The 13,391-nt window shown below is 48.4% G+C and overlaps 1 protein-coding gene across 1 annotated transcript in view; it reads right to left on the bottom strand.

Annotated features, from left to right (window-relative positions):
- Positions 1 to 13,391, bottom strand: part of RBL1 (RB transcriptional corepressor like 1) — a 389,513-nt gene that overhangs the window by 239,998 nt on the left and 136,124 nt on the right. Inside the window, 1 exon segment of the mRNA XM_030211607.1 lies at positions 2,727 to 2,893. Within this exon segment, the coding sequence (XP_030067467.1) occupies positions 2,727 to 2,893 (167 nt within the window).

Raw genomic sequence — 13,391 nt, 5'->3', positions numbered from 1 at the left:
AGACTCGTCCGAGGAAAATTATCTAGTATCCTCCTCTGATTCCCATGAGTGCTCCTCCTAGGTGTCGGATAAAATCTCCCTATGGGCTGTCCAAGACCGGGTCTGCCTCGATGCCAAGGAGCCATGTCCTCGAGAGCGGTGTTGAGAACCCGGCTCCCATCTCAACTCCGGCGAAGCTTCCTCCACCGACTTCAAGGGGGTACTGGCCTGGGTGGCAGTTGACACTGGGGCCGAAAGTGGCTCCAGCAACGAAGGCCACTCCAGAGGCTGAGGGCCAGGTGGGGCCGCAGTGGGAGATATGGCAGGCGCAAGCACCCCCGATACCGAAGCACAGTGCTGCATGAGGCCATCTAGCAGCTCAGAGAGGAAGACTCAGATGCGCTCATCGAGGGCTGACATAGGGAAAAGCTGGGGCGTCGGCTGAGGCATAGGTTGCACAACCACTGGGGCCAATACGGGAGCAAGATCTCGGCTGCTTGGAGACGAGCTCATCGGTACCTCCTGTATGGAGGGAGAGCAGTCCTCCCGGCACTGATGCTTCTTGGGTGCCAAATCCCTCGACGCCCCGGAGCTCCCAGGACAGTGTGTCGAGGGTGACTAATGATGGTGCTTCTTGGCCTTCGTCCAAAGCACATCACCCATACTCCTTGGTGCCAAGGACGATGTCGAATCCTCATGTCGCCTCAGGGTTGGGTCCAATGATGGACGGTCCTAAGGGACCTGCATAGCAGGAGGCCTCGAGACAGGTGGAGACCCACTTGATGCCTCACTGCTCCCTGTGTCTTGAGGTCTCGAAGCAGGCATGCTTACCAATGCTCCCGATGCCGGTGCAACACTTGGCGTTGATGCTGAAGCCTCCTACCTCGATGCTAAAGTCGAGGAACCAGACCTGACTCCAAAGATCTTTTCACGTTGAGCCTCTCAGGAAACCTGGGTCCTCTTCTTCATACAAAGACAAAGAACACAGTTAACAGGGCTATGGTCGGACCCAAGACACTGCAGACACCAAGAATGGATGGACCAGCTGCATCGGGTACAACACTTGAAGCCACTACGAGGGTTCGTGGACATGGACGGGAAGACCTCGCCGACCAAATCAAATGACTTGATGGTGCCTGAAAAAGGGACGAAGGCACGAGAAAAGGAAGTACCTGACCTAAGTCAGGGCCTAAAAGCAGCCCACATTGAAAATTAAAGGAAACTTAAACACAGGCAAAAGAAACTAATAAACTAAAAGGTTTGGAGGTTTTTTGAAAAACAAAGCTAAAATAAAGAGAAAAAGAAAGGCTGAAGGCACACAAAAAAGCTCTAACACCAGGCGTGTGAAGAGAGACGAAAAAGCTCAGCTTCTCTTCATGCGGAAAAAAACAAAACTGAGAGGACTGCATTCTCACAGCAGGTGGCACGCTTCACAAAACTCTGATTTTTTTTTTTTTTTTTTTGCTCTGGCATAAATGCCGGACTGGGTGACGCGGATCGGCATCTACCCATGTGTGATAATATGCAAGCCTGCTTGTCCTCGGAGAATATAAGACATAGGCCCTTATTTTAGAAGCTCTATTTGTGTTTAGGATGTCTAAAAACGGACATTTAGACATCAATATTGCACAGACAGCCAAATCCTGATTTTATAAATCCAGGATATGGGTGTCTAAAGTGCATACTTATGGCAAGAGAATGTGGTCTGGGCATGTTTTAGGCAGGATTAAGGAGGGTCCACAATATGGACATCCCACTGATTTCAGAAGGGGAAGGGATGTCTATGTCCAAAAAAAAAAAAAATTTGAAACATACTTAGACCCGGTACTCGGCATGGCCAGTTACAGAATAAGTTCTCTGAACAGCTCTCCACTAGAGGGATTAAAGCAAGTCACCTCCTTAATTCCCCCTATAGTTGCTATCCTCCTCCTTCCCCAAACGTAAAACTGGAAAAGGATACTGGGCTCTGTGACAGCTTCAGGAACTACAGGTGTTAACGGGGATATATATTTTATTTTTTTAATTAACTTAATACACCTCTGTGTAGCGTGGAAGAGTAGCTTAATGGTTAAAGCAGTGTGCTGAGAACCATGATTCTATCCCATTTCAGCTCTTTGTGATTTTTTTTCTTAAACTGTGAGCTCTCCATATAAATACCTACTGTATCTGAATGTATACCACTTAATAGTCTTTAGGCTTGCAGGAAGGCTGAAGGGCTTACAATAAAAATAAAAAAAATCATAAACAGCTGAAATGGGATTTGAACCAGGATAGGCTATTCCTCCACTCCATATCAATGTCTATGTGGACATTTTATATTGCTTACTTTTCTATGCTGCCACAATTAAGTCTATGTCCCTTAGACATTTCAGTTTGTAAAATGGATGTCCATGCTGCACGTCAACAGCACACGGACATCCATTCCTCATATATTTTAGAACAGGATGTACAGTTGGCAGAAACTGTTCTAAAATATTAGCATCATAAATGATGTACTGCCCTGGATGTCCTTATTCAGAGTTGGACTTCCTTTCTAAAATGCCATTACCAACTGTCAATTGTGAAGTGAGGGGAATGGATGTAAAAGGAAGAGCAGGAACATGATGGGGAGGGAGACTGTGTAACAGCAGAAAAAGGGGGCCAAAGAGAGACATAATGGAAAGGTGGGAAATGGAGAGGGATAGAAAAAAGATCAGGAGTAACAGTACTCAAAGTGAGAACCAAGCAAAGATTTATTTTTTTCTCACTTGAAAATATTCATCAATTGTTCACTGGGCGCATTTTTCAATCCTGCCACCATACTCTGTAAGCGGTTCACACTTTGTGTTGCTGAAGTGACAGGTGTGTTCATAGCTTCCTTCTCTTTCAGGTATCTCCTTCCAGTCAAAGGTGTAGAAGGGGCAAAGGATCTTTTCTGCCAGGTGAGATAAAAACCTGAATCAGTCATTACTCAAGTTACTTCTAAAAATCTAGAAAAGCAGATGGCATTTACTGCCAACAAATATAACCATTTAATACATTAATCTAACTATTTGAAAAATAGGCTTAAAAACTTTATTTGAAAATAAAGTCTAAATGCTCATTTTGGGAAGGGAGTATCAGGATCACTGTAACTATATGGCTCAATAAAACAAAAGAAGTACATAGGAGTTTTAAATAAAAGTAAAGCACATTCAGTATAGGGGTTCCCAAATCCCTCCTCGAGAACACCCATCCAACTGAGGTTTCAGAATATCGGCAATGCATATGAATGAGAAATTTACATTCAATAATAACTTTGTGTAGGTCATGCATGTGCGAAAAATGATTAAGTCTACTTGTTTAAAATTACACAAATATTTTATAAAAGACTTGTTTGGATTTACAACACTCTGATTTGTAGTGTAAAAAGAGCAATTTTAGCAACCCTGAATAAACAAACAAATGCTAAGACTTTTATAAAACACATATGCCATCAAAGATGCTACAGATAACAGAAAATATAAGAATAGCCATACTGGGACACATCAATGGTCCATGTAGCCCAGTATCCTCCTTCCAGCAGTGGCCAATTCAGGTCATAAGTACCTGACAGAATCCCAAATAGTACAAAAATTCATGCTACTGATCCCAGGTACAAGCAGTGATTTTCTCCATGTCTATCTCAATAGCAGACCACGGACTTTTCCTCCAGGAACTTGTCCAAAACCCATTTAAAGGGAAAATTAGGTTCTTACCGTGATAATTTTCTTTCCTTTAGTCATAGCAGATGCAGCCATTACAGATGGGTTGTGTCCATCAACCAGCACAGGGAGATAGAGAGCACACTTTTTTCAGTGCCTCATACCAGCTTGCTCCACTGCCTCTCTTCAGTATTTGAAGCTTCCAAAGCAGTATGGCAAACCGCAATGGGAATAACATGAGCTTTCCTCACAGCGAACGATGGGCCTACAACAAAGGGCATTAACTCAGAATGGAGGGAATGAAACATCCTCCCGGAGGGCATAAACTCATCCTCCTGGAGGGAATAAACTCATCCTCCAAAACATGAAACTGGAGGGAATTAAGTCATCCTCCTTTAATTGAATAAGAATTCCTGAAGACTGTTTTCTGACTTTCTCCCAAGGACGGAATCTCCAAGAAACATGAACAGAACCTGAAATAGATTTACAGCAGATAGCAATCAGATAGGGAGGGATCATGGCTGCATCTGCTATGACTAAAGGAAAGAAAATTATCACGGTAAGAACCTAATTTTCCCTTCCTAGTCATCAAGCAGATGCAGCCATTACAGATGGGATGTATCAAAGCAATCCCTAGATAGGGTGGGAACAAGCCACACCACGTGCCAGCACTTGCGCTCCAAAATGTGCGTCCCTCCTGGCAGCCACATCCAGCCTGTAATGTCGGGCAAAAGAGAGCTTAGAAGCCCATGTTGCTGCACTACAAATCTCTTGATGAGAGAGTGCTCCAGTTTCAGCTCAAGAAGAGGAAATTCCTCTAGTGGAATGCGCCTTAAAAGCATCAGGCGGAGGCCGGCCGGCCGGCAAGCAAATAAGCTGAAAAGATAGATTCTTTGAGCCAGCGGGCAATAGTGGCTTTAGACGCTGGAGAACCTCTGCGAGGATCTGATAGCAAAACAAACAGATGATCAGAGGTCCTGAAAGAGTTAGTAACTCGCAGATACTGCAGCAGAGTCCTGCGCACGTCCAACAGGTGCAATTGCCCAAAAGATTCTGGAAACTCCTTGACAAAGGAGGGCAATAAAATAGGTTGGTTTAGCTGAAACCACCTTAGGCAAGAAGGAAGGCACGGTCCGAACCGTGACCCCGGAGGACTCTGAAAATTGCAGAAAAGGGTCTCTACAGGACAGCGCCTGGAGCTCTGACACCCGTCTCGCCGAAGTAATGGCCACTAAAAAGTGTCAAATCTGTCTCTGAAGCACGCCGAAGCGGTTCAAAGGGAGCACCCTGAAGGGCTTTCAGCACTAGCCCCAGGTTCCAAGCTGGACAAGATGCACGCACGGGAGGACGGAGCCGAAGCACCCCTCTAAGAAACCGTGCCACATCTGGATGAGCAGCTAAAGACACGCCTTCAACCTTGGGAAGCCAACGCTGCCACTTGCACCCGCAGGGAATTATAGGCCAAGCCTTTTTGTACACCATCCTGCAAAAAGTCCAGAATCGGCGAGACAGGAGCCCGCAGGGGTGTGATCTCTTTGGAAGCACACCAGACTTCAAACTGGCGCCAAATCCTGGCATAAGCCACGGAAGTGGAACGCTTGCGGGCTTGCAGGAGAGTGGTAATTACTTTATTGGAATAGCCTTTGTCTCTCAATTGCGCCCTCTCAATCGCCAGGCCATAAGACCAAATCGGCCGGCATCCTCAATGGTCACCGGACCCTGTGACAACAGGTTGGGAACCAGAGGTAACTGAAGGGGATCCTCTACGAGCATCTGTCGGAGGTCCGCATACCAAGGCCTCCTGGGCCAATCCGGGGCGACGAGAACCACTTCTCCTGGATGCAGCCGAATCCGCAGGAGCACTCGCCCTTATCAAGGGCCACAGAGGGAGCACATACAGTAGGCCCGGAGGCCAGGGTTGAGCCAAGGCATCCAACCCCGCCGAGCGAGGATCTCTCCGTCTGCTGAAAAAGCACGGGACTTTGGCATTGATGCTTGTCGCCATTAGATCCATCACGGGCTTGCCCCACTTGGCACATATCTGCAGGAATACTTCGTCTGCAAGTTCCCACTCCGCTGGATCGATCTGATGTCTGCTTAGATAATCGGCTTGCACGTTGCTCTGACCTGCAATGTGAGCTGTGAGCAGTATGGAGTGGTGGCTCTCAGAAAAGGTGCGGGGAGCTGTGGCGAGGCCAAAAGGCAAGGCCGGGAACTGGAAATGCTTTCCCATCACCGCAAACCTCAGAAACTTCTGGTGCGGGGGCCAAATTGGTATGTGCAAGTAAGCTTCTTTCAGGTCCAGAGACGTGAGAAACTCTCCTCGCTGTACCGCCGCAATGACGGAGCACAGGGTTTCCATGTGAAAATGCTGCACTCTCAGGGACTTGTTTAATTCTTTTAAGCCCAGAATAGGGCGAAAAGACCCTCCTTTTTGCGGCACCACAAAGTAGATGGAGTAGCGGCCGCAGCCGTGTTCGGCGGGAGGTACTGGGGACACGGCCCCTATCTGAATCAGACCTTGCAAAGTCTCCTCTACCGCCGCCCGTTTGGCGGCACAACCACATCGGGACTCCACAAACACGTCTCTTACAGGGGCGTCGAATTCTATTCTGAAACAGTCTCTGATCAGGTCCAAGACCCACTGATCTGAGGAAATGTTGGCCCACTCCTCGGCAAAGAGGCAAAGACGTCCTCCGATGACAGGACTCGAGGAGAGGGCCGGCGCACCATCATTGAGAGGGTCGCCCCTGAACTCCAGGCCTTGAGCCAGTGGCTGTGGAACGTTTGTCCGAACCCAGCAGAACGCCCCGGGCGGTACCTTCGAGCTTCACGGAAGTGAAGTCTGTAAGAGGAGTGGACCGCCGTACCCTTAGAGGAAGGCCGAGGCCTATCTTCGGGCAAGCGCTGGGGTTTAGCCTCACCCAGGCCCTTCACAATTTTCTCCAACTCCTCACCAAACAGGAGAAGGGCTTGAAAGGGCAACTTCACCAACCTTTGCTTAGAGGCCATGTCCGCCGCCCAATGCCGTAGCCAAAGAAGACGGCGAGCCGCCACTGCTACTGCCATGTGTTTAGCCGAAGCTCTGACAATATCATAAAGGGCATCAGCAAGAAAGGACAAGGCCGACTCCATCCGCGGAGCCACATCTGAAAAGGGCTCCGCTCCATCACCGGGCTGTTCCACTGCCTGTTGCAACCAAGCCAGGCAGGCTCTAGCAGCATAACAACTGCATGCAGACACCCGAATAGCGAGACCTGCAATTTCAAATGACCATTTAAGTGCTGATTCCAGTCTATGGTCTTGAATATCCTTCAGGGCAACACCTCCTTCAACAGGGAGGGTAGTTCTGTGACTAGGGCATCCACTTTAGGCATAGCAAAGCGAGCCATATGCTCCTCACTCAGAGGGTATAATTGCCCCATAGCCCTGGAAACTTTCAAAGGTCCCTCGGGGTCAGCCCATTGAGCCGAAATAAGCTCTTGGATGGCGTCATGCAAAGGAAAGGCTCGAGCAGGCTTTTTGGTACTAGCCATCCTAGGATTCACAGAGGAGGCTGTGCGCCACTGGCAGGGTCCTCAATAGAGAGAGCCTGCAGGGCATCAGAAATAAGCACTGGCAGCTCATCACGGTGGAAAATCCTCACCGCAGAGGGATCGTCCAGATCCTGAGTCACTTCTGCACCAGACTCTGGCTCCTCAGACCAAGAAGGCCTGCCAGAGTCCTCCGAATCCTCGCAGCCCGACCACGGGGGGAGGGGGGGGGGAATGAAGGTGCAGCACTCTCTGAAGGGGAAAGAGCCCTTCTGCGCTTCATATTCTGCCAATTATCAGGGAATAACACCTCAGAGGGCTTACCCAGGCTAGAATCCACCGGAGGGGCATTAGAAGAGGCCCCTGCAGGGCTTTGTGGGAGAGCTCTTTTAAGCATGTATGATTTATGCATTAATAAGACAAAATCAGAGGAGAAAAACTCACCCTGGGCACCCGGATCTCTGCTGGGGCTAGTAGCTCTCATATCAGCCTCACTCCGAGGCCTCCCCCCGGGCTCAGGACTCTCCATCTCAGCGGAGTTCGCGCCATGTGGTAAATTCAAAATGGCGTCCGCTGCTAGCTCAAAGAGCAAAGAATCGTCGCTCGCTATGCTCGGGCCGGCTCTAACATCTGTACAGCACGATTCACAGAGCCCCACTGCTGATCTGCGCTTGCCACACTTGGAACAGCGCTTTACTGTCTCCGTAGCCATCGCCGAAAACAGCGGTAAAATTCAAAATGGCGGTTCGCGCCAAATCACCCCAATCACGGGCCCACCCCGGAGGAGTCAGAAAACACTCTTACCTCACTGGACCGAGTATCACAGCTCCGGTCCCACAGAAAAAGGCAAGAAAAAAACCTCTGTTCCTTTTATTCATTTTTTTATTTTTTTAACGCTGTGAGGAAAGCAGAGGTAAATAGAACTCCGGAGGCTCAGGTGAGTGGGAAAGGCAGGGGAAAGGGCGAACCTATGTGCCTGCATCCACTGTTGGTGGGGAAGGACAGGGAAAGTTAAGCAATGTGTCCACATCCATGGAGGTATGTGTAAGGAAGGAGGAGGCGGGGCCTGGGCCAGGTTAGAAGAGACGTCATGGAGACTCTACAACCAACACAATAGATCTTCCTGCCCGTGCAGCGCTTCTGAAAGAGGTGAGAGGCGCTGCTCGGGTCGTTAATAGGGAGGGGGGTCTCGGTGGAGGGGGGGAGCGGCGTAGTCGACCTCAGGGGGGGCGGCGGGGGCGGGGCACGGTGCGAAAGAATGACGGGAGGCGGAGTTAGCTCTGCAGAACACAGGAACAGGAAGGGAGGGGGACCGGGGCAGCTAGCATTTTGCTTTTTCGGGGGGGGGGGGGGGGAGCGGCGGAAAGTGGGGAGCAGCAGGGGGGGGGGGGGGGCAAGGCCGTCCATACAGGACGCTCCTGATGAGCGCCCTTGCCCCCTCCCGATCCTTTGTTTTTGGATTTTGCTGACCGGGTAGCCACGTGTATGTGTTGTGGCTTTTTTTTTTGTTTGTTTTTATGTTTGCAGCATGCGCAGAGCAGCCAGCAAAACGCTTGGCTGCTCTGCGCATGATTTAGGGGCCGATTACCGATGTGTATTGTGATTCTTTGATACATTGTACGTTTGAATACCGATCTGAGCATGTGTGACTTTTTTTTTTGGTGCATTCTTCGTTTTTTAAAAATCGTTAGGGACTTTAACGATTTTGATTTTTTTACGTTTGGTTGCTGCATCTGCCTCTCAGAGAATCCCAGTAGAGAGGTTTCAACAATGCTGAAAGTAAGCCAGATGTGATTAATGAGAGAGAGCAGGATAAAAATGCAAATTATCCCCTTCAACTTCTAAGCAGCTTGTAGATCAAAGGAAAAAACACAATTTGAAGTGCCTGTATATAAATGCTAGAAGCCTAAAAAATAAGACAGGAGAGTTAAGAGTACATAACACTAAATGATGAGGTAGATATAATTGTGCTCTTTCTGCCATGTCTCTAAGATGCCTATCAGTGGGACACAGTGTTAACAGGATACAAATTGAATCGCAATGATAGGATCAAATTGGAGAGGGGGTTGCATTACATGTTAAAGAGGGAATTGAGTCAAATAAAATAAACATTCCATAAGCAACATATAGCTGCGTGGAATCATTATGGATAGAAATTCCATGTGTGAAGGGAAGGAGTATTCTTACAGGGCTGTACTACCGTCCCGCCAGGACAGAACGAACAGAAGGATGAAGAAATGATTACAGAGATTAGAAAAGCTGGCAAATTGGGCAATGCTATAATAATGGGTGATTTCAATTACCCCAATATTGACTGCATAAAGAATACATCAGGAAGTGTCAGGGAGATAAAATTTCTAGATGTAATAAACGACTGCTTCTTGGAGCAACTGGTCCAGGAATCGACAAGAGGGGGAGCCATTTTGGATCTGGTCCTTGTTGGCATGCAGGGCACAGTATGAAAGGTGGCAGTGTTGGGTCCCCTGGGAAACAATGATCATAACATGATCCAGTTTGAGTTACTATCTGAGGAGAACCCACAAAGGAAATCTACTGTAGCTGCATTCAATTTTCAAAAGGGTGACTATAATAAAATGAGGAAAATGGGGAGGTCACGTGATGCTAGACTGAGGGGAAGACGCTGCACGTTAGAGCTCCGCGGATCCTCACTAACATCTGCCCTTAGCGACATCAAAATCGGGAACACAGCCTCCAACAAAGTGCAGTGAGAGCAGCATGAACCTCCCTGGAATAAAATTCAGCAGCAATCGCCGTTCCGCCAGGCCGGCAGGACTATAAAACCGAGTCGGAAAGATGGGACAAGGAGCCGCGTGGGAGACGGTAAAATGGCGGACGCTGGCTCCTCGGGTGAAACGGTTAGTTCGGCCTGGGCGGCGGAGATTGCGGCGAAAGTCTCGAGCCACCTGGAGACGTCGGTGGATAGAAAACTACAGCATATCTGCGACCAAATAGAAAAGATGGACAGCAAATTGGAAGGTCTAAAAACTGACATGGCCAGCTTCCAACAGCGCTTGTCAGACATCGAAGATCAAAGCACGCAGCAGGCGGCAGCGCAGAACGAGATGCAGAGAAGACTGGAAAACCCTGAAGCTAAAATTGAAGACCTAGAGAATAGGTCCCGATGAAATAATCTAAGGCTGGTGGGGCTCCCAGAGACCATACAAGAGGTGGATCTCAGACAATTTTTGGAGAAATGGCTGCCCCAAGTGCTAGCACTGAAACAGCTGGAGAAGTGCTTAAAGATTGAACGAGCGCACCGCATAGGGCAAAGCAGGCAAGGGGAAGTGAGACCCAGAGTCGTGATTTGTAAAGTGTTGAACTATAATCATAAGCAGGAGATCCTGCGTGCATGGCGACAACGGGGAAAGATCCAGTGTGAAGAGTCCACAGTGTTATGTTTTCAAGACTTTTCGGCAGCAGTGGCTACCCAACATAGACGGTTCTCGGAAGTCTGCAAGCAGCTACATGAGAAAAGAAAACGTTTTGCTCTCCTGTTTCCAGCCAAGCTGCGAGTCCAGAATGAGGGAAAATTACATTTCTTTACTTCCCCAGAAGAGGCGAAGGAATACGTGAAGCAACTGCGGAACAGATGTGACCCTGGGAGCAGGTCGGAGCATTGACCAGGGGTGAGCCGTGCAGAAGGGAAAGATCGCCAGAGCATGGGGGAAGACAGCTGTGACATGAACTTGTCAAACATACCGGACATTATATCTTCCAGGTGAAGTGAATGATACAGTACGGGAGGGGTGAGAGAGTGTCTGTTCAGTAGTTTTTTTCTTTTGGAAGGAGGGTAACTGGGCACTGAACAGTGGTTAAGCATAATGAGTAATGTACTAGATGTCACGGGGTGAGGGGAGGGGCGGGGATGTGACCGGTTCTCAGATGAGAACCCAATTTAAGTTTCTGATTCACGGAAGGGGGGGAGGGAGGAGGGGAGGGGGGGTTGGGAGGAGTTCCGATTTTTTTTGTTTTTTCTTTTCTTCTCTCTTTTTTTTTTCTCTCCTTGTTGCTGTATTGTACAGATTGGATATATTCTTTATCAGAGCAGAACTGGGTGGGCAGCGCTGTGAGAGTCTACCTAAATGATGTAAAACGGGGGGCGCACTCAGGGGCTGGGGGGTGCGGCCTTGCACAGAAGGTATTAATAACTATGCTTACTCAGGAAACCTGGAAGTTAAAGGGGAATGGTTAAAATAATATCGTGGAATGTGGGGGGGATTTCATCGCCCATGAAGCGCACAAAAGTCCTCCAAGCCATGAAACGCCATAAAGCAGATGTAGTATTCCTTCAAGGGACCCATCTTATGACATTGGAACATAGTAAATTTCAGAAAGGTTGGGTGGAACAGGTGGTGGGTGCCCCGGCAGAAGATAAGAAAGGGGGAGTACTGATCATGTTCGGTAAGGGCCTACGATGCCAGATTAAACGGGTTAAGCGGAGCCCAGTAGGTAGATATGTACTGGCAGAAGTGGAGATGGGGAACACAACTTATGTACTCTGTAATGTTTACGCGCCCAACACCTATGACCGTAAATTTTACAGAACGCTGCTGGAGCTGCTGAGCCCCTACCAAGGGAGGAACGTGATATTGGGAGGGGATTTCAATTTAGTAAGTGATGCACGGATGGACAAAACGTGTACGCAGGCTGTGACCTTGGGACCTGCGGTCCGATGCCTGCCCTTCCTCTGTCACACACTAGATTTGATTGATGCCTGGAGAGTATTGCATCCGACACAGAAGGATTACACACATGTGTCCAGAGCACATCTTACACAATCCCGTTATCGATTACCTGTTCATCTCCAGTGATCTTTTTTCCAAAGTAGCAGGGGCAGAGATAGGCCCGTGCGAAGTATCAGACCATTCGATGATTTGGATACAGATACACGGTACAGGGATGGGAAGGGGCCGTGGAGGTTGGAGATTCCCGCTGGAGCTGTTTTGGGACCCCAAATTTAAGGAATATATAGATGGAAAATGGAGGGAGTTTGCAGATCATAATAAAGGGCATCAATCTCAACCGAGTTTATATTGGGAAACATCTAAAGCAATGATGTGGGGGGAGATTATTGCTTACCGGGCTAGGGTCAGAAAGATGAGAGATAAGGAGATTCTTAGATCGGAAAAAGAAATTTGTTTGCAGCGGGTTAGTTGCGGGTTACAAATGATGCAGTATAAGAAAGGGGCTCTCCTGGCTACTCAGAAGGCATTGAACGAACTACTTCATCAGAGGGTGATGAAGTCACACATGTATTACAAATACCAATATTTTATTCATGGTAATAAAGCAGGTGCATTGCTGGGTAGATTGGTAAGAGGGAAAGGGGACCATAAGAACATTTTAGGTATACGGGATGAGGGAGGTCGGCTTCTTCGGGAGTCTCAAGACATTACGGAATGTTTTAAAAGATACTACGAGAGCTTATATAGGGAGCCAACAGATATAGTGCCAGACAGTATGATTCATCTAATTAATCAAACTCTGCCCAGGATATCGGACGCCCAAAAGAAGTATCTCAATGGCCCAGTGACAGAAGGCGAACTGATGTTGGCCCTCCAACAGAGTAAGATACAAAAAGCGCCGGGGCCAGATGGATTTACTACATGCCTACTATAAGCTTGTCCAAGAGCAGGTGACGCCCCCCCCTGTTAACTCTACATAATGATATGGCCACTTCTGGAGAAATGTCGGCCTCAATGAACATAGCGAAAGTCATAGTATTGCTGAAGTCTGGGAAGGATAAAATGGAGGTAGGGGCGTATAGGCCCATATCATTGCTCAATTGCGATGTCAAGCTATATGCCAAGATACTGGCAAATCGACTGTCCACAGTGATGCCAGATTTGACTGCATCCCCGCAAGTCGGTTTCGTGAAGGGTAGGTTGGTGGGGAGAAATGTTAGGGCGCTCCTGGCATCTTTGGAGGTTATGGAAGCGAGGAAAAGGCCTTCTCTGTTGGTCAGTTTTGACGCAGAGAAGGCCTTTGATCGCGTAGTTTGGAACTTTATGTTCCAGGTGCTGGAGAGAGTTGCAGTTGTAGGTAGGTTTCGGGAGGCGGTGGGAGCATTTTATTCGAATCCGCAAGCATACATGTGGGTAAATGGGGAGTAGTCCTCTATGTTTTCAATCCGGAGGGGCACGTGGCAGGGCTGCCCGCTGTCGCCCTTACTATTCGTGCTTGCCTTAGACCCTTT

This window comes from Microcaecilia unicolor, chromosome 8 (assembly GCF_901765095.1).
Source record: "Microcaecilia unicolor chromosome 8, aMicUni1.1, whole genome shotgun sequence".
In the NCBI taxonomy this organism is placed as follows: Eukaryota; Metazoa; Chordata; class Amphibia; order Gymnophiona; family Siphonopidae; genus Microcaecilia; species Microcaecilia unicolor.
Note: the sequence above shows the minus strand (reverse complement) of the source record. Positions and strands in the feature narration are given on the sequence as shown.